Below are 22,866 nucleotides of genomic sequence, written 5' to 3' on the forward strand. Positions count from 1 at the left end.
GACTGACTCTATAAGAGTTAGGTGCTGGGGTCTCAGAACACCTAGACGCCCCACGATCCTTTCCAATAATCTATCAGTTTTCCTCCCACGCAGCAACCATGTCATCCTTATAAATAATACCACAAATCTTTAAAGACACCGCCCATTCTTTAGCAACATTACATCTCCCCCCTACACCCCCCCACACCCAAGAACCCAACCCCATGTACCTTGACTTCGCACTATTTACCTGCATACCCGTGGCACTTCCAAATAATTGCACAACCTCGTCCAACACTCCCATTGACATACCTTCACGAATGAGAGCAGTGGTGTCGTCAACATATCCAATTAAACCCGGCCAGGCCCTACCACCCCCCCCCCACACTTCCCTCACATGGCGTACATAAGCTACGGTCAACCATTCTATAAAAGGGGTCCTTGAAACACGCAAACAATATTTGGGACATGGGGCATCCTGTCTAAGGCCTCTACCCATTGCAATATCCCTCCCCATACACCCATTAATCTGCATCCTCATTTTCGCCCCCTTGTATAACTTATTTACCCACTACTATTTCCTCCCCAAAACCCTGTCTCCTAAGTATAACCTGCAAAGCTCCCCTTTCCACTATCATATGCTCCCTGCCAATCTAGAGCCAACAAAGCCGCCCCTCCACCCCCACCCTTAGCTTCCACAAAAGCTTCTCAGTATCCCATGTCCTTCAATCATCGACCTTCCCGGCAACCCAAACAGATTTTGACACGACCCTTCCCACAACACATTTGAACCTATTACCTAAAATTTTTGCGAACACCTTATAGTCTGCACACATCAGTGATATGGCTCGGTACTCCCGAAGGGTGGGCTGCCCCTTAACCTTCGGGACCAACACTACAACTGCTGTTACCCGCTTCTCCCCCAACTTACCCTTCTTCATACGATTAAATAACCTAACTATAAATCCCCTTATTAACGTCCAATGTAAATAAAATTCTACTGGGAGACAGTCAATACCCTGCGCTTTCCCCTTCCTCATTCCCCTTAACGCATTCTCTATTTCCTCTGCCGTAATTGTCCCACCTAAAGCCTTTCTATCACTATTTCCTAAATTACACGTCACATAGGTACACACCTTGTCCAACGCCACGTCACCCCCCCCCCCCACTGTTCCAGTACTTCTCGTACCAAGCCTCCGCATACGCACACATCCCCTTCGTGGTTCGTATCTCCTGCCCTGGTCTATAATTCCCAACCATCTCCGTTACCTCTAAACATGGGATAGCTGTCACCGCCTGCCTTTGCTTTTGATGCCGCAAAACACACGCTGACGGCTTGTCGCCCCAAAGCACTTCCTCCACCCCTGCCTGCAACCTTACAGCTTGAAACCTTTCATTTTACAACACCCTCAACCTCCCCTTTATTTCAGCTATTTCATCCATAGGAAAATTATTCCCACCTACCCCCCGCCCATAGCAACCTCTTAACCTATCCTCTAAATAGTTAGCCAGTCCATATTTTCAATTATTAATACGTTTTCCTTCTCTCACATAAAACTTTCTAATCCTTTCCTTTGCAACACTATCCCACCATATGTCAATGTCATCCACTCCCTGTTCTTCCACACTAAGCTCCCTCCATAGGACTGAAAACCCCTCCAACCCCTCATCACCTAACGCACTTATATTTAATTTCCAATAACTTCTATATATGTCCGCGAGTGTCCCCCCACCCAACCTCCACTGCCCTATGATCTGACATTGTAGCCTTAACAGTACTGAAAGATTTAACATCCACTCCCTGAGAAAGGTACACTATCTAGTCTCGCAGCATATCCACTCCTAACAAACGTATCTTCAGTCTCCCCCACCGCCCCGCCCCCCCCCCCCGAAGGCATCACGTAACCTAACATCCCTTAATAAATCCCTAAGAGCCACAGACATATATCCAGCCCCTTTTGGGTCCACATCAGGCACCCTGATTACACTATTCCAGTCCCCACCAACTATTGCCACCTCTGGCAGTGCACTTAAGAAAAACAAGATCCTCACACACAAAATCATTCTTTACCTTTATTTTCTGTCGGCGCATACACACACAAAAGAGAGACTTACCCATCCACCACCCATCCACCACCCAACCACACGCAACACCCTCCCTCCCCCTCCTCCCTCGCTTCTCTGCAAAACAAACTGGCTCGTCTCCCTTATTAAAATTCCCACACCACCTTTTAGACGGGGAGATGGCAGGGGAGATGGCAGGGTAACTACTCGAAATCCTGCCACCTCCAACACCCTACCCTCTTTAAAATTGTGCTCCTGCAGGAACACAACATCCACTCTAGATTTGTTCAGGAAATTACGAAACCAATCTCTCTTCATACCGCTACATAACCCATTAACATTTACAGACATACACCTAAGGCCTATTAAAGTTTTCACTCCTGCTTCCTCTCATCACTCTTTACAACTCCAGAGCTTGAATTTAAGTTTGACACCTTCAGAGTGCTCTCTTTCCCTCCCCTTCTTCCGGTGCCTCCTATCATGGCTACCTCCTATCATGGCTACCACCTCAGTGTTTCCCAGGCCTTTATGCAGGCGTAAGGACGTAATCAGAATCTGACGTAGCCGCCCTCTTTCTCGTGACCGTCGTGTTACACATCTTGGTCAGATGTTGCCTCTCGATGAACCTCCACCTCTACCTGAGAATGGTTTAATGATTCAACGGACGACTCCAAACCACCATCACGTCCCAAATTATCATGTCTCCGACTTTCTGGAAGCGACGGCTCTGCGACGGCTCTCCGATGACACCACGCTCAGATGTAACGTCCCTCTCTGGTGGTGACAGTCTTAACACCTCCACCAATTCCTCCTCAATCTCGAGAACCTTCTCCTGTAATTGCTGCTCCTCCTTATCCACAGGAGACGATACCTGATCAGGCAGCTGGGGGAGGGACTCCAACTCACCGCCAGTCCTGTGTGCCCGATCCACTATCTCGCTCCACAAAACACCACGCCCTCCATCAGATGTTTGCTTTTCACCTGCCACCTTTGAAGCAGGGGCTGCGACATCCACCACAGGTCCAGGCACACGTCTTCGCTTGTCACAGGTCGCCGCTGTGTGATCATATTCACCACATAGGTGGCATGTACGTCGTTGTCCTGGGTACATTACCATTACCTGCGTCCCGAAATCTTGTAGATACACATAGTACGGTATTGGGTGCCTCAAAGTAATTTTGAGGTTGAAAGAACCCTCTGGAAAACCAGCATAGGCACCTGCCGCCCACGTACCATGTTGAGCATAATGCACCGTCCCATTTGTCTCACTTTCCTTATATCCGCCTCGTCCGCCTCAAAGGGAACGTTGCGTAATTTGATCCACGTACAATGCCGTGAAACATCTATCAATCTTACACCGACAGCTGGTGTGACGCTAAGACTTACGTCCTGAAACCTGGTGACTAACGATTCATAAGCCGTAGCTGATAGTTTGACGAATATTCTTTGGCTTTCATTTAATGCTACACCATACAAGTCACTATCTTGTATGCCATATGTCTCCCGGATGATCTTTGGCAATAAGACTTGCGCAGAACTAGGCGTTATCGTTCCTTTAAGTAGCTCAATGCCTACAGTATTTATCCGGCGTCTCAGACTAACCGCCATCTTGACAATCACAGTGCACCTATGTTGTTAACAGAGGCGTGACAGCACCACTTCACACCGCTGCAGCCAGGTAACTGACTAGGAAACTCGCCTACAAACAGCAGAGGGGTGCAGAGCACAACCGCACTCTACCGTGGTCAGGCAGCGAATGATATAAAAGAGGTTACGTGTATGATGGAAGTCGAGGTTAAGCAAGATTTAACTATCTCGTGCGTTCAGGATTAGTAATCTTGCAGGAATATTAAGATTCCCAACAGGTTACCATTTCAGCCGACAGCAGTACTTCCCCTGGATGGCTGATGTGAACCCGTCTAATTCGAGTCATTACAATACACTTTAAACTATAATTTACTATTTCACTGAATCTTATTAAAAATTTAGATGTCTGAAGACGAATTACATTACTGTGACCGACAAGGTTTACAACTTTTATGAAAAAAAAGTAAAATTTGAAGAATTAAAGTGATGGAAAGGAAAGGGAAAGCATACTTAAGGTGGGGAAGGTATAACCACAAGAGGTAAATTATATTTTCAATGAAAGTTAAACTCGAGGCCTAGTAGGCAGAAGCTAATAAATTTTCATTCATGCAGAGAAGCTGGGGAAAGAGAAAACCACACTTTACTGCTCTTACATGACAGAGGAAGCTTCTATACCACAAGACGGGCAGAAAGCAGCAACTTCACTCTGGCTGTACCCTTCTCTAGAACATCACTTCATCAGAGATCATTTATCCCCAGGATGAATGGTCTTGAACACATTCGTACAGCATTTTGATGTCTTACGAGATAGTCAGCTGATCAAATGAAAAATGTTAGCACAGATGGCTCCAGCTTCATCCTGTTCCCTACTTTTAAGCATCATAACGTATAAAAAAAAAAATGCTTTCAAATGAGCTGATGTAGGTAACAGCTCTTAGCTTGTCTAAGTTAGGAATCCTTAACCTAACCTTGTCAAACCCTATGTAGGAAAAAAAAAATTGTTGATACTTTGTGTATACAAGGTATAGAGAAGAGTAGCATAATGAAGGTTCAGTCAGCAAGCAACAGTGCGCCTAAAGATTATCACCGTCAATGTCTTTACCTCATCAAATCTGCGAATTAGATTGAAAACCACTTTGATATAAGAATAATGTCATTCAAAGGTACATGCCACCTATGCTGGTACCCATCCGTTTATGCCAGTTTTATTAATATGCGCCTGATTCCTCGCCCAGCTGCCGGTGAGGGTGGACGTTTGCTACTCCACTGACAGGGGCAAGTGCTAGCTAGGCTGTCACAATGGTGGTTGGGGTGCGACGCAGAATTAACACTCTCGGCATAGAATTACTGAGAGGTACAATTAATCAAGATTCGGCGTTGACGTTGTTGCCTCTGATTATTCGAGAGACATATGGGATTGAGGATTGCGACCTTTATGGTGTAGCCTTAAATGGAAACTACCGAATGTTCGTGAAACTGCTGTCATCACACGTGTATGAGGATCTACTTGCTCATTATCAGGATGTTGCTATCGAGGTTAACGAGGGCATCCTGGTAAAGATGGTCGATGTTTCGAGTCAATTATGTAAAGTTACGTAATGTGCCTTTCGAGGCAAATGAAGCTGACCTACGTGTGTTCGGGAAGTTTGGAACTGTACACGTAGCTCAAGGCAAGTGGACGGCAGGGGCTTATGTGGGTTATCCAGAAGGTAGTTTTAGCCTAAAGATGACTGAGGCAACCTATGCCTTCGTATGTGTTCTTAGAGGAATTTAGGACAAATACTTGTAACTTACGCTGGCCAACGTAGAACTTGTAGACTGTGTGATGGTTATGATCACATAGCAGCTGAATGTGTGTGGCGGATAACTGGCCAGGGAATACCAAGGAGTGACATTTCGAGGCGAGGACCTACAGTGACAGATCAGAACCGCCAGGATGGACGTAGGCGTGGTCGGTTGTGGAGTGAGGAAGTGGAGGAAATGCAACGTGAGGTGGAGCATGAGGGTGCAGTGCAGCAATTGAGTGCGTCTGCAGAGGATGTGATGCACGAGGCGGACAAGGACGTACCGAATGACGTAGAAATTGACGTAGTGCTTGAGACAGTTTTGCAGGAGATGTTCCGTAAATCGGAGGAAGCCTTGACAGAGGTAACGACGGGAGACCAGGTACAGGGACGAGGGGAAGCATGCGGGTCTGAAGAAAGGAATGTAATGTCGGCTTGGCCAAGTAGTGAGAAGGGGAATGAGGTGATAGAGGTGGAGGTGCACAATGAGGAAGGTCAGGAGACAAGCATGGCGGAAGAGGAAGTGTCGAGGAAGCGGGCAGCTGTCACGTCTGACTCGGATGACGTCCTCACTCCAGCACAAAGACCAGGGAAAAAGGCGGGGATTGAAGGTGTGTGTAGAGGCACAGAAAAAGAAACGCCAGCAAGGAGTTAGGAGTGGAGGGGGTGGGGTGAGTGCCAAGGACGGTGTGTATGAGGCTACTGGATAGTGGAAAAATGTGGTGAAAACGTAAGCAGGCCTAAGGTGTATGACAATTAATGTTAATGGTTTATGCAAGAGTGGTAAGTGTGTATGGTTGCGAGGACTGCTGTATCGTTACAAGGTAGATGTTGCCTTTATACAAGAGCACAACTTGAAAGCAGGAAAATTGCTGGAGGTGGATGGATATAGGGCTTTTGCAACTCCAACGACACGGTTAAAAGGCGGAGTAGGTGTTTTAATTCGTGAGGCAAGCCAGTTTGTTTTGCAAAGGTTTGAGGGGGGGGGGTGAGGGAAGAATAATGAGAGTGGACGGGTGGTGGATGCGTGAACGCGTGTCCTTTGTTGGAGTGTATGCTCCGGCGGAGAACGATGCTAGGGTAAAATCGGCATTTGTAAGGGATGATCTGGTGTATTTCTTGAGTGCGCTGCCCAGGGTTGCATTGATTGGGGGAGATTGGAATTGTATAATACGGAGATTTGATGTGATGCCAGCGGGGGCGGGATATTTTTCAAACGTGTTGCGAGACCTGTGTAGAGATATTGGGGTACGAGATGCATTTTGGGGTGGAATAGGTGAAGTGCAACATACATATGTAAGGAGGGAATACGCAGCTAGACTGGATAGGATCTATATAACGCAAGGGGTTTCAGTGGAGTCTTAACACTATAGAAGCAATTTATTCAGAACACAGGGCAGTGGTGGTAGCATGGGACTCGTTAGTGAAACGGTTTGAAAGCTACTGGAAATTAAACACGCGACTCCTTGAGGATGAGGAAGTGGAGGAGGGGTTTGCTTCGCTGTGGAGGAAGCTAAGTGAGGAGGCAATAAGGGTTGATAATGTTGTACATTGGTGGGACAGTGTGGCCAAGGAGAGGATTCGTAGGTTTTACGTGGGTGAGGGGAAGCGTGTAAATCGACTGAAGTATGGATTAACAAATTATTTGGAAAGTAGAATAGGATACTATCACGAGCAAGGAGTGGTGGGAGGGGTATTCCAAAGAGGCAATAGATGATCTGAAGAGCAGGATAAGAGAGGTGCAGGAGGAGAGATTTCATGCAGTACGGGTGCAGGCGGGTGTGAGGAAGTGCTTTGGGGGGACAATCCATCGGCATGTGTGTTGAGGAGACAACAGCAGGACAGCGACCACAATAGCAGATTTGGAAGTGCACACTGAGGTGAAAGGGTTTAGGGAGGGGCAGGTGTTAAAAACAACGGAGGGGATGAGTATGTTCGTGGATGCGTGGTATGGGCATTATTGGAAAAGTAAAGGAGTTAATAGGGAGGATCTTGATGGGGTGTGTGCTGTAGAGCCCATAGCTCTGGGGAGAAAAGACAGGGAAGCTTTGGGTGGTGAGATTGAAGAGAGGGAGATATGGAGAGCGCTTGTAGACATGCGCACAGGCAAAGCACCAGGTATTGATGGACTACCAAGTGAATTTTACTTAAAACATTGGGATCTGTTAAGGGGTTTTTTAGTAACGCTGTTCAATAGAATGAAAGATGGGGGAGAATTGGGCAAAAAGCAAAGTACAGGGGTCGTAGTGCTTGTGCCCAAGGGTAAGAGGCAGAGTACACTTAAGGATTACATGGCGATTACTCTCATGTGTGCGGACTATAAATTGTTCGTGAAGATTTTGGGGAATAGGTTAAAATGTGTAGTGGGACGTGTAGTTTCAAAAGGTCAACTAGGGATGCCAGGACGGTCGATGGTCATGGGGCACGGAATTCTAAAGGGGTTTGTCGAGAGTTTTGAGGGGACGCAGAAAGGAGGGGGTATGGTGGCGATTGATTGGCAGGGTGCTTATGATCAGGTGGAAAGGGAGGGTTTAAGACAGATCCTTAGCAAACAAGGTTTTGGGGACGAGATTGTGGGGTGGGTTGAAACGTTGTATAAAGGGGCAAAAGCGAGAATTCAGATCAATGGACGTGTGGGAGGTGTGGTGAACATGGATAGGGGCTTGAGGCAGGGTTGCCCGCTATCACAGTTATTTGCACGTGTGCAAGATCCATTTTATAGGTTGGTCGAGACCAGAGTGTGTGGTGGGGAGGGGTCGAGGGAGGGCTTGATTAGGCATCATGTGGTAGGTTACGTGGATGACACGACACTCCTAGTCCGGAAGGGAACAAGATTGAGAGAGTTGGGAGGGGTGGTTGGCATGTTTGGAGGGGTGACAGGCATGACGGTAAACGTTGAGAAAACAAAGATCATGGGGCTAGGGGAGTGGAGAGACAGTTGATTGGGACTGATGTGGTGAGAAGGCAGGAAGGGCAGTTATTAATATGTGGCATTTTGTATAGAGCGACCATACGGGAGGCTAGGGAGGCGAATTCGTTGAGAATGGTGGAATGCGTGGAACATCAGTTGGGGATGTTACGGCCTTATCACTTGACATTGTTGCAACGGGCGATTGTTATTAATGTATTGCTGTACAGTAAGGTATGGTATGTAGCAGCAGTTTTTCCATTGCTGAGGGCTGAGATTACACGTATCCTTAGAAGTGTTTTTAGGTTCTTATGGGGCTCAGGATGTGAATGGATGAAGAGGGAGGTGGTGACTTTGCCGGTGAGGAAGGGAGGTTTAGGTTTGTTGGACCTGGGAAGGAGGGTGAAATGCATTTTCGTCAGGTGGGAGTGGAAAAGATTAGGGGGACAGAGGGGGACATGCATGCACAGGTTACATGATATTTTGAGGGGAATGTATGTGGGTGGGGAATGGAGGGAGTGAGAGATTTTGTTGAGGGCACTTTTGTGGGCGTGCGAGCCAGACAAATTAAAGGCGAGGGATTTATATCGAATATTGAGGGTCGAGGAGTTGGCCCCAGTTGAGGGGCTGTTCCCGATGTATGCATGGGGAGCTATATGGAGTCTGTTCGGTAAACTAAAGCTAGGGCCCAGGGTGCGAGGGATCATGTTTAAATTTTTACACGGGATTCTGCCTACTGGATCAGTCCTCAGAAATAGACGTGTGGTAGAGGAGGGTTGGTGTGGATTATGTGGAGAGTTGGAAACAGCCTATCACGTGGTTTACTTTTGCGATTATTTGGGGAGTGTGAGGGAATGGCTGGGGAAAGTGGTCAGGAGGATAGGAGGAACTGGGGTGTCTGTGTTGAGAGCGCTGAGTCTTGATATAGGGGAGGTGGGGGAGAATGTGGCACGGGGAGTAGCTTATATAATGGTGGATTTCGTGTACATATCGTGGGGAATGAGAGGGGTGGATAATGGGGAGACGAGGAAACGAGTTTTAGCGAGGATTTTTTGTAGGACAAAGAATAGGAATCGGGAAATTTATGGGAGGAGATGGGAGGGAGATTTCACTGAGGGCTACAGGTCCATAACTGTTGGGGAGTTGCTAGAGTTGTGAGGGGGGGGGGAAGTGGGTTTAGTTTGTGTAAAGCATTCGATAAAAGGGGGGGGGGTACCAAACGGGCTTGCCAAACGAAAGATGTTGGTTTGGTGTGCATGTGCGTGGGTGAGTGATAAGTGCAAGAGAACGATTGTGTGTAATTGGGATGTGCATGGGAGTGCCGAGTTCATGCGTTCTTAGTAGTTATTTAATAGTTAATTTTTTTTTTATATTTTATTTATAACATACAATACATTAACAAAAGCATACAGCTTGAGAGCATCGACAGACAATATAAATTCATCAATTTCTATACACTGCAATATGCAGTAATATGTCATGCAGCTGATAGGTGAATACTGCCATATACATAATTCATTACTACAAAAAATAACTATTCAAGTAATACAAAATAAAGAATCCTCTTACTCCTTCCCGACTGCTAATTTCAATATACACACAATAATTACATGCCGCAAAAATGCAAGCAGTATAACCCCCCCCCCATTCACCCCAGCTCACCAAAATGTAAGCATTTCACCGTTGTTTATTTAACTTATAAACTAACCATACTAAATTAAACTTGAGAACATATTATATTGAAAACAATAACTATAGTAGTGAAAACGCCAGCTGCTGTCCTAATATTATTTATATATACATATGTATATATATATACACATTAGAAACTGAATTAGTTTACAATGGGAGTCAAATCCTATCTTTATTGCTGTCCCATGCAGCATTCTCAGACTTTTATATGCTACTATGATAGCCTTCAGCAGAAGGCATTAATTAACAGTATTAAATAACTACTAAGAACGCATGAACTCAGCACTCCCATGCACATCCCAATTACACACAATCGTTCTCTTGCACTTATCACTCACCCACGCACATGCACACCAAACCAACATCTTTCGTTTGGCAAGCCCGTTTGATACCCCCCTTTTTTTTTATCGAATGCTTTACACAGCAATCTAAACCCACTTCCCCCCCCCCTCACAACTCTAGCAACTCCTCAACAGTTATGGACCTGTAACCCTCAGTAAAAGCTCCCTCCCATCTCCTCCCATAAATTTCCCGATTCCTATTCATTGTCCTACAAAAAATCCTCGCTAAAACTCGTTTTCTCGTCTCCCCATTATCCACCCCTCTCATTCCCCACGATATGTACACGAAATCCACCATGATATAAGCTACTCCGTGCCACATTCTCCCCCACCCCCCCTATATCAAGACTCAGCGCTCTCAACACAGACACCCCAGTTCCTCCTATCCTCCTGACCACATTCCCCAGCCATTCCCTCACTCCACAAATAATCGCAAAAGTATACAACGTGATAGGCTGTTTCCAACTCCCCACATAACCCACACCAACCCTCCTCTACCACATGTCTGTTTCTGAGGACTGATCCAGTAGGCAGAATCCCGTGTAAAAATTTAAACATGATCTCTCGCACCCTGGGCCCTAGCTTTAGTTTACCGAACAGACTCCATATAGCGCCCCATGCATACATCGGGAACAGCCCCTCAACTGGGGCCGTCTCCTCTACCCTCAATATTCGATATAAATCCCTCGCCTTTTATTTGTCTGGCTCGTGCGCCCACAAAAGTGCCCTCAACAAAATCTCACACTCCCTCCATTCCCCACCCACATACATTCCCCTCAAAATATCATGTAACCTTTGCATGCATGTCCCCCTCTGTCCCCCTAATCTTTTCCACTCCCACCTGACGAAAATTCATTTCACCCTCCTTCCCAGGTCCAACAAACCTAAACCTCCCTTCCTCACCGGCAAAGTCACCACCTCCCTCTTCATCCATTCACATCCTGAGCCCCATAAGAACCTAAAAACACTAAGGATACGAGTAATCTCAGCCCTCAGCAATGGAAAAACTGCTGCTACATACCATACCTTACTGTATAGCAATACGTTAATAACAATCGCCCGTTGCAACAATGTCAAGTGATAAGGCCATAATATCCCCAACCGATGTTCCACGCGTTCCACCATTCTCAACGAATTCGCCTCCCTAGCCTCCCGTATTGTCGCTCTATACGAAATGCCACATATTAATAACTGCCCTTCCTGCCTTCTCGCCACATCACAGTCCCAATCAACTGTCTCTCCACTCCCCTAGCCCCATGATCTTTGTTTTCTCAACGTTTACCGTCATGACTGTCGCCCCTCCAAACATGCCAACCACCCCTCCCAACTCTCTCAATCTTGTTCCCTTCCGGACTAGGAGTGTCGTGTCATCCACGTAACCTACCACATGATGCCTAATCAAGCCCTCCCTCGACCCCTCCCCACCACACACACTGGTCTCAACCAACCTATAAAATGGATCTTGCACATGCAAATAATAACTGATAGCGGGCAACCCTGCCTCAAGCCCCTATCCATGTTCACCACACCTCCCACGCGTCCATTGATCTGAATTCTCGCTTTTGCCCCCTTTATACAACGTTTCAACCCACCCCACAATCTCATCCCCAAAACCTTGTTTGCTAAGGATCTGTCTTAAACCCTCCCTTTCCACCTGATCATAAGCACCCTGCCAATCAATCGCCACCATACCCCCTCCTTTCTGCGTCCCCTCAAAACTCTCAAACCCCTTTAGAATTCCGTGCCCCATGACCATCGACCGTCCTGGCAACCCTAGTTGACCTTTTGAAACTACACGTCCCACTACACATTTTAACCTATTCCCCAAAATCTTCGCGAACAATTTATAGTCCGCACACATGAGAGTAATTGCCCTGTAATCTTTAAGTGTACTCTGTCCCTTACCCTTGGGCACAAGCACTACGACCCCTGTACTTTGCTTCTCGCCCAGTTCTCCCTTGTCTTTCATTCTATTGAACAGCGTTACTAAAAAACCCCTTAACAGATCCCAATGTTTTAAGTAAAATTCAATACCTGGTGCTTTGCCCCTGCACATGTCTACAAGCGCTCTCCATATCTCCCCCTCTTCAATCTCACCACCCAAAGCTTCCCTGTCCTTTCTCCCCAGAGCTACAGGCTCTACAGCACACACCCCATCAAGATCCTCCCTATTAACTCTTACTTTTCCAATAATGCCCATACCACGCATCCGCAAACATACTCATCACCTCCGTTGTTTTTTAACACCTGCCCCTAACTAAACCCTTTCACCTCAGTGTGCACTTCCAAATCTGCTATTGTGGTCGCTGTCCTCCTCTGCTGTTGTCTCCTTAACACACATGCCGATGGCTTGTCCCCCCAAAGCACTTCCTCCACACCCGCCTGCACCCGCACCTCATGAAATCTCTCCTCCTGCACCTCTCTTATCCTGCTCTTCAGATCATCTATTGCCTCTGTTTGGAATACCCCTCCCACTACTCCTTGCTCATGATAGTATCCTATTCTACTTTCCAAATAATTTGTTAATCCATACTTCAGTCGATTTATACGCTTCCCCTCACCCACGTAAAACCTACGAATCCTCTCCTTGGCCACACTGTCCCACCAACGTACAACATTATCGACCCTTTTTGCCTCCGCACTTAGCTTCCTCCACAGCGAAGCAAACCCCTCCTCCACTTCCTCAAGGAGTCGCACGTTTAATTTCCAGTAGCTTTCAAACCGTTTCACTAACGAGTCCCATGCTACCCCCACCACCACTGCCCTGTGTTCTGAATAAATTGCTTGTATAGTGTTAAAAGACTCCACTGAAACCCCTTGCGTTATATAGATCCTATCCAGTCTAGCTGCGTATTCCCTCCTTACATACCTATGTTGCACTTCACCTATTCCACCCCAAAACGCATCTCGTACCCCAATATCTCTACACAGGTCTCGCAACACGTTTGAAAAATATCCCGCCCCCGCTGGCATCACATCAAATCTCCGTATTATACAATTCCAATCTCCCCCAATCAATGCAACCCTGGGCAGCGCTCTCAAGAAATACACCAGATCATCCCTTACAAATGCCGATTTTACCCTCGCATCGTTCTCCGCCGGAGCATACACTCCAACAAAGGACACGCGTTCAGGCATCCACCACCAGTCCACTCTCATTCTTCCCTCACCCCCCGCCTCAAACCTTTGCAAAACAAACGGGCTTGCCTCACTAATTAAAACACCTACTCCACCTTTTAAACGTGTCGTTGGAGTTACAAAAGCCCTATATCCATCCACCTCCAGCAATTTTCCTGTTTTCAAGTTATGCTCTTGTATAAAGGCAACATCTACCTTGTAACGATACAGCAGTCCTCGCAACCATACACACTTACCACTCTTACATAAACCATTAACATTAATTGTCATACACCTTACGCCTGCTTACGTTTTCCACCCACTTTTCCCCACCACATTTTTCCGCTGTCCAGTAGCCTCACACACCGTCCTTGGCACTCACCCCATCCCCTCCACTCCTAACCCCTTGCTGGAGTTTCTTTTTCTCTGTGCCTCTACACACCTTCAATCCCCGCCTTTTTCCCTGGTCTTTGTGCTGGAGTGAGGACGTCATCCGAGTCAGACGTGACAGCTGCTCGCTTCCTCGACACTTCCTCTTCCGCCATGGTAGTCTCCTGACCTTCCTCATTGTGCACCTCCACCTCTATCACCTCATTTCCCTTCTCACTACTTGGCCAAGCCGACATTACATTCCTTTCTTCAGACCCGCATGCTTCCCCTCGTCCCTGTACCTGGTCTCCCGTCGTTACCTCTGTCAAGGCTTCCTCCGATTTAGGGAACATGTCCTGCAAAACTGTCAAGCACTACGTCAACTTCTACGTCATTCGGTACGTCCTTGTCCGCCTCGTGCATCACATTCTCTGCAAACGCACTCAATTGCTGCACTGCACCCTCATGCTCCACCTCACGTTGCATTTCCTCCACTTCCTCACTCCACAACCGACCACGCCTACGTCCATCCTGGCGGTTCTGATCTGTCACTGTAGGTCCTCGCCTCGTAATGTCACTCCTTGGTATTCCCTGGCCAGTCCTCCGCCGCACACATTCAGCTGCTATGTGATCATAACCATCACACAGTCTACAAGTTCTACGTTGGCCAGCGTAAGTTAAGAGTATTTGTGTCCTAAATTCCTCTAAGAACACATACGAAGGTATAGGTTGCCTCAGTCATCTTTAGGCTAAAACTACCTTCTGGATAACCCACATAAGCCCCTGCCGTCCACTTGCCTTGTTGAGCTACGTGTACAGTTCCAAACTTCCCGAACACACTGCGTAGGTCAGCTTCATTTGCCTCGAAAGGCACATTACGTAACTTTACATACGTAAATTGACTCGAAACATCGACCATCTTTACCAGGATCCCTCGTTAACCTCGATAGCAACATCCTGATATTGAGCAAGTAGATCCTCATACACGTGTGATGACAGCAGTTTCACGAACATTCGGTAGTTTCCATTTAAGGCTACACCATAAAGGTCGCAATCCTCAATCCCATATGTCTCTCGAATAATCAGAGGCAACAACGTCAACGCCGAATCTTTATTAATTGTACCTCTCGGTAATTCTATGCCGACAGTGTTAATTCTGCGTCGCACCCCAACCACCATTGTGACAGCCTGGCTAGCACTTGCGCCTGTCAGAGAGGAGTAGCAAACGTCCACCCTCACCGGCAGCTGGGCGAGGAATGGAATATTGTTAATTAATGCCTTCTGCTGAAGGCTATCGTAGTAGCGTATAAGAGTACAAGTCTGAGAATGCTGCATGGGACAGCAATAAAGCTAGGATTTGACTCCCATTGTAAACTAATTCAGTTTCTAATGTATATATAAACATATGTATATATAAATAATATTAGGACAGCAGCTGGCATTTTCACTATTGTAGAGTTATTGTTTTCAATATACTATGTTCTTAAGTTTAATTTAGTATGGTTAGTCTATAAGTTACATAAACAACGGTGAAATGCTGTACATTTTGGTGAGCTGGGGTAAATAGGGGGGGGGTTATACTGCTTGCATTTTTGCGGCATGTAATTATTGTGTGTATATTGAAATTAGCAGTCGGGAAGGAATAAGAGGATTCTTTATTTTGTATTACTTGAATAGTTATTTTTTGTAGTAATGAATTATGTATATGACAGTATTCACCTATCAGCTGTATGACATTACTGCATATTGCAGTGTATAGAAATTGATGAATTTATACTGTCTGTCGATGCTCTCGTACTGTATGCTTTTGTTAATGTATTGTATGTTATAAATAAAATAAAATAAAAAAATATGCGCCTTCCTTATCGTTTCGTGAATGTACACGAAAGACAGATTTAAACACCTTAGCAAATTTACGCTATACTATTGCGACTTAAAAAGAAAAACATAAATGTTCCTACATTTCCAGTCAAAAGATGCCGAGTAATTCGTTACTCAAGTGCCCTTTCAAGATTACCACTCCCTCCCTACTCCTGCCAATAAACACAAACCACATCACCGCCAGAGTATTGGAAAATCCCATCGTATGTATTGTCCTTAGAGCTGGAAAAAAAAAAACACAACTAACCCTCACCGTTCTGGTCAGGTCACTGGCGTCTCTGGCTCACACAAGGGTTCATAATACCTCTCACCCGCCAACTATCAACAACTCGACTCCTGAATTATCGAGCGTTTCTTTTAATATGTAAATGCAGATTTCACCACGTTTCCCCCCCCCCCCCCCACTGAATGGTGAGAAAGTAATAGTTCTAATAATGTGTAGTGTCGTGGCTCTCCTGGCAACCATCACATGTATCAACACAAGCTTCAAAGCTTCGAAGCTTCGAAGCTTCGAAGCTTCGAAGCTTCATAGTTGACGTCTGAAACTTCGAATTATGTTTCACTAAATGTTTATACTGGTATCAAAATAAAAGATATATACACCTAGGGGTGTATATATCTTGTATTTTAGAGAATATACACCCAGGGGTGTATATTATCTTGAGTGTATACATTGACATTCATTCATAGTTAAGGGATTCAAATATTTTGACATAAGTGTACAATTATTATTATTATTATTATTATTATTATTATTATTATTATAAAAAGAAGCGCTAAACCAATTAGTGTACAATTATTTGTATTTGAAGCCTAAACGACACTCGTGTAGTTAATAGCCTTGACATCTAGCACACTATCTTGGCATCCAAGGCTTCAAATTCTGTATCGTTGTGACACCCAAGGCTTCCCCTGTGTGGCTGTAGTTACGTGAGACATTCGCTGCCTGGATGAGGTAGAGTGCGGTCGTGCTTTGCACCCCTCTACTGTTTTCCCTGACGTGCTACTCGGTCAACAACATGGCACCAGGTGTGCGCAGAAGGGTGAATACTGTGGGCATTGAGCTCATTAGTGGGGCTTTAACGCCTACGTCAGGTGATGTGTTATTGCCCAAAATTGTGAGACATACGGCATCAGAGACGAGGATTTGTATGGAGTGGCACTGAACGGTGTGTATAGAATATTCGTGAAGGTGCTAACTGCTCAAGTATACGAGGCGTTGGTGGATAGTTATCAAGATGTCAGCATTAACGTAACACTGGCAGTGAGGGCCAAGTTGACGGATGTATCACGACATTATTCGTGGGTTAAGCTCCGAAACGTGCCTTTTGAGGCTGATGAAGTGGATATACGCAATGTTTTCGAACGTTATGGAACTGTACATCTGGCCCAACCTGGTAAATGGGTAAAAGGAGCTTATACAGGTTATCCTGAGGGTTCTTTCAATCTCAAGATGACCCTAAGGCATCCTATACCCTCGTATGTATATCTTGAGAAGTTTAGAACCCAGGTAATGGTAGCGTATGCTGGGAAGAGGCGTACATGCCGACTGTGTGGCGAATATGACCATGTGGCGGCAGACTGTGGCAAGCGGAACATGGCTCCTGGGCCGGCAAGGGGCGGAGCACCTGTCCATGAGAAACCGATGCCTGAGGAAGAACGGAGGCAAGGAGGAGGGCGTGGTCGCTTGTGGAGTGAAGAGGTGATGGCTCCTGTGGAATCAGAAGTGGAGATCCATGAATCACCTGGCCCATCAACAGTACAGCTGTCAAGTGAAGAGGTGCAGGTGGGCGCAGAAGTGAAAGCTATTGAGGAGTTGGAGACGGTGATACGGGCTATGTTAGTCTACGGAGGTGGAGAGTCAGTGAGCAGGAACCTGGGATCAGGGCAGAAGGTGTGTGCGGGAGGGGGGAGGATCAGGTGGCACCAGGAGGCCTGGTCACAGACCGGGCCGCGGGGGCGTTGACCCCCGGAACTCTCTCCAGGTAAACTCCAGGTAAAACCTGTGATGGACAGTGTGAGTGCCATGGAAGGACATGGAGGCGGATTAAGGGTGGTAGAGGTGGAAGTCCATTGTGCTGGCTCCCAGGACTCGGATATTTTAACTGAAGGAGCTACAAGGAAAAGGGCAGCAGCGTCAGATTCGGACGATGTTCTGACGCCGGCGCAAAGCCCAGGAAAAAAGACATGGGGTTATGGTACTCGGTGACTCTACGAGAGGGCCACAACAGAAGGGGGGGGGATGGTTGGGAAGGAGGGTGGAGTATGTGGCAAAGGCAAAGCCCAGGGAAATGGTTTGAAAGGGAAGTCATGACATGAGGCGGGGAGGAAAACCTTAAGCCGGCCTCAGGTGTGTAACAATGAATATTAATGGTCTGTGTGATGGTGTTAAAGGTGAGTGCTTCAGGATGTTTTTGAATAGGTAAAAGATTGACGTAGCTTTTGTGCAGGAGCACAATTTTAAGCTTGGTCGTGAATTAGAGGTGCCTGGGTATCAGGCTTGTGTGTTGCCGTCTGAGCACTTAAAAGGAGGAGTGGGTGTGTTGATCAGGGAGGCGAGCCCGTTTGTATTGCACAGGAAAGAGGGGGGGGAGGGGGGAGAGTATTACGTGTGGAAGGATGGTGGATGGGAGAGTGGCGTTTGTGTGTATGCCCCAGCAGAAAGTGACGTGAAAGTGAAGATGGATTTTGTGCGGGAGGAGCTCGTGTACTACCTACGCACGTTACCGTCGGTGGCGATTGTGGGGGGGTGGGGGATTGGAATTTTTTTTTTTTTTTATATTTTATTTAAAAAACACAATACACATTATACATGTATGCTATACATACGTCACATAACCAAAGACATGTTAACCATTAAATACTATAAAACAAAACAAATCCACGTTCCCTATCCCAGCACTAAACTTATACATAAGAAACACACGTTCAACTTTAAATGTTTGATACCCCCCAAAAAAAAACCGAACATACATGTAACTACACTAATGACAAACCACACCTGAACATACAGGTGGGTTTATTATATCCATAAAATACAACCAGTATCTTATAACACAAAAGGCTATATAATCCAAAGAATGTCACACTTATTTACATTGTACATGGAAGTTTATATACAAAGACATTCTCATATAATCCAGTTCATTGCCCACTCATTTACTTACAACAAATACAAGAATGTATAAGAGTTTAATAAAAGAACTATACTGGATATTAACAAAATCCTCTATCACACAATCCCATTACTTAAAATAACACTATAGCTAAAGCCATATTACCACCAGTTACACATCCAACAACATGTCCTACAAAACCCCTCCTCTTACAATAATTAATAATGCCAGTGCAGACAAAAATATTTACATGCACCGTTCTAAGAAATACCTTAAGTAACCTAACAATTAGGGTTATACCCTTACCTCATTAAACCTTAATGGGAATTTACCAGAAGTTGGTGATGCCTGAACAAAACAAAACACAAAAATATAAAAGTACATAGGAAAACAGATATGGACATTACATTGCTATACACACACACCTGTATAAGCGGAAGAATATACACCCACAATATTTAATATCAATAATATTAAAGCATCAACCATGAACTTCAAACTGTCATTACATTGTATAACATGGAGTTTACTCGTAAAATATAAGAGAATACATTACATGCTGCCTCAGTTTAAAAACTAGCTTATGTAAATATTTAATATAATCCAAGACTAGAATTATCATATTGAAACACTCCTCTACAACTAACTAAATCCTAGCTTAAGATCAAACTTGCCAATGACTGGACATAAAATCCTATCCCTATCTGAAACACAAATTAAACATCCTTGACATTGTAAATTCACTACATGAATGTGTGAAAAGTATTACAATCCTTCTTCTATATAGGAGTACAGCTTTAAAGGAAAGTACTTTTTTATTATTAAAATCAAAAGAAACGCTAAGCCACAAGGGCTATAAGGAAAGTACTTGCAGCTACGTGTTTAAAACTACAAATATACAAGCATCATCCGATACTAACGTACTCTTGACTTACAGTGTTTCCTTGTTTTATTTTAATTTTTTAACACATCTCATATCAATAAAGAGGCAGTACTGGCAGTACCATTTTTGTACATGTTTAGTACTGCCTGACATAAAACACCATAACAGCTGCGTAAGCCACCTATCCTTGACAGTGAGTGTAATAATATCCCCAAACCAAAATATGTAAATGTATGACGTTCCAGGTGTTATTGAATGAAACCATGGTACTGAACGCAAATATAAATAACTCTCAGGAACATAACCAGTTCACGAATGTATGCTCTCACTAGCTCACTCTCTCATCACCTTCCAAACTACTAGCACAACCTTACACCGCCCCCCTCACATTAAAGGAGACCCGTCCCTTGCCCCCCCCCCCTGTTCCCTGAGAAGTTGTGCTACAGTGAGATTACGATAACCTACCGAAAAACTTGATTCCCATCTTCCCCCATATATTAATCTATTCCTACACCTTGTCCTAAAGAACCTTGCTGCTAACGCTTTTATCCTCAACTGCCCTGTAATCTGCCTCATACCCCAAGAAACATGCAAATAATCTGCCATAACATACATCAAAGCCCTCCCCACTTCACTTGCAACCCCACTAACATCCATCGACAAAGATCTAAGAAAAGACCAACTCCCCCCCCCCCCCAACAACCTAATAACCCCCGCCATCCAGACTCTCACCACGCCCAAAGATGAACAAAAATATACCACATGATAGGCAGTTTCCTCCTCCCCACAGAATAAACATGTTGCCTCTCTAACCAACCCCATCTTATGCAACATGTGCTTAGATGCAACCACACCCATGAGAAAACGGTATACCATCTCCCTAACCCTTGCTGGTATCCTAAGCTTCCTGAACTCCCCCCATATGACCCTCCAGTTATACATGGGGTATACTGCGACCCCCTGCAATACACCCCGTCCCCACACCACACCCACCACAGTGTTTACCTTCAAACTTTTAACCTGCCCCACTGTCAACATGAATCTTATTACATCTTCACACTTTCTCAAATCCCTACCGCACCACCAGTTTCTAGCATCCCTCATCACCCTATCCACCCTAACACCCCTCTCCCCCCCCACTCTTAGATACCTCTGCTTAATATATAATGCCATTACCCTAGGCCCTAAGGCCAACAATCCTAGTCCCCCCCGTTTCACCTCCGTCATGACCACATCCTTGGACATCCAGGCCCTCCCAAACCCCCACACAAACCTCAACACCCTCCTCTGTATTTCCTGTATATCCTGCACCCTCAAAGGGAACACCTCCGCCACACCCCAGACCTTACTATACACCACCGAGTTAATTACCAACGCCCTCTGCTGTAACGCCACTTCACTGACCCTCAAACCTTTTAACTTGCCTATAACCCTACTCGTGACTGTTTCTGAGTTAATCCTCCTACATTCCTGCAACTGCTTCATATACCATATCCCACACACCCTAATTCTGTCACAAACCATCCATCCCATCTCCTCCCCCAATCTCCCCCCAACCCATGTTCCTACTTCCAATAACCTAGACTTTGCTAAATTAACTACCATTCCTGAAAGCTTCCCAAAACTCCTTATCACCTCTCCCACCCTTCTTAAAGCCTCCCCACTCGTAACTAACACAGTTGTGTCATCTACATAACCTACTATTCCCCCCATTCTTCCCCCCCCTACCCCCTGCAATTCCTCCTCCACAGCCTCAAAGAAAGGATGTTGCACACATGCAAAGAGCAACTGCGACAGCGGGCAACCCTGCCTTAATCCCTGTTCCATCATCACCGCCCCCCCCCAGCTTTCCATTAACCTGCACCCTCATGACAGCCCCCTCATATAGAGTGCGCACCCACCTCACTACCCCCCCTCCAAAACCCAATTTCTCCAAACAGCCCCACAAAAAGTCCCTCTTCACACAGTCATAGGCCTGAGCCCAATCCAATCCAAGGACGCCCCCTCCCTGGCAGTTCTCTATAAAATCCCTTATCACACTGTGCCCATTCTTCATAGTCCGTCCCGGTATCCCATACTGCCCCTCATGTACGCTACTCCCAATTACCTTCTTTAATCTGTTACCCAATACCTTCGCAAAAATTTTGTAATCCGTACACATTAACGACAACGGACGATAATCTCCCAAACCCTTCTCCTCTCCCCCCTTCTTTGGCACCAAAACAACAACCCCAGTTCTCTGTGTTTGCGCCATTCTACCACGTTTCATCATATAATTCAGAACCGCCACTAGGCACTCCCTGAGATCCTCCCAATGTGCTCTGTAAAAATCATTAGATAACCCATCTATTCCCGGTGCCTTCCCCTGACTCAACCCATTCACCACCTCCCCCACCTCTGCCCCCGTAATGCCTCCCTCCAACAAATCCCGATCCCCCTGCCCCATACCCTGCTGAACCCCTATAGCTCTAAATGTTTCTAACCCAACCACCCCTCCCCTTCTCTTCCATTTCTCCGTAAACCAATAATCAGCATACCTACTGATAGAATCTGTGTCAGAGAGACCCTGTCCCTGCACATAACCCTCCCCTCCCTCCACGACAATATGTGCCACCGTATTCCTCAACTGTCTGTCCTTGAATTTTCGGAGTACATACCCGGTTGGCCTATCACCTTTTAGTACATCCTCCAATCCTGCCCTGACCCTGAGTGCATCAAAACGTTCATTATGCATCTCCACTAAACGACTTCTAAGTTCCCCCATAACTCCTCCCACACCTTCCCTACCCCCCCCCCCCCCATAACAATCATTCAACTGGCCCTCTAAATAATTCTGCAATCCAAACCTCCAGCGTGCCCGTTCCCTGCCCCTCTTCTTAAAAAATCCTGCAATCTGCACCTTTGCCTGCAACTCCCACCAATCTAGCAAATCCACCTCCTCATCCCTAGCCTCCCAAAACCCTTTCCACCATGTCTGAAAGGACCAACCTTGATCTTCCTCCTGTAAAAGCCTCACATTTAATTTCCAATAACTCTGATATATTCTCGGAATACCATCCACCCGAAGGTCAGCCAACACTGCTCTGTGGTCAGATAAACCCACGTCTACTGTTCTAACCCTCTCCACTCCTATCCCCTGCCTCAC

The 22,866-nt window shown here is 45.9% G+C and overlaps 1 protein-coding gene across 5 annotated transcripts in view; it reads right to left on the bottom strand.

Moving 5' to 3' along the window:
- The window catches only part of LOC128686627 (uncharacterized), a 21,562-nt gene extending 5,444 nt beyond the window's left edge, over window positions 1-16,118 (bottom strand). The window contains exon 1 of one of the 5 annotated variants that reach the window (XM_053773593.2): window positions 15,970-16,118. Coding sequence is in view for 2 of the 5 variants with exons in the window: in XM_053773590.2 (XP_053629565.2) it covers window positions 15,893-15,924 (32 nt within the window). In the remaining 3 variants the exon portion in view is untranslated. Of the gene's footprint in view, window positions 1-4,732; window positions 4,755-5,698; window positions 5,925-15,892; window positions 15,940-15,969 lie in introns of those variants that run through there. The other 4 variants (XM_053773595.2, XM_053773590.2, XM_053773596.2 and 1 more) reach the window with 4 other exon arrangements.
- Window positions 16,119-22,866: the final 6,748 nt, after the last annotated feature.

Source organism: Cherax quadricarinatus, unplaced genomic scaffold (assembly GCF_038502225.1).
Source record: "Cherax quadricarinatus isolate ZL_2023a unplaced genomic scaffold, ASM3850222v1 Contig1042, whole genome shotgun sequence".
Lineage (NCBI taxonomy): Eukaryota > Metazoa > Arthropoda > Malacostraca > Decapoda > Parastacidae > Cherax > Cherax quadricarinatus.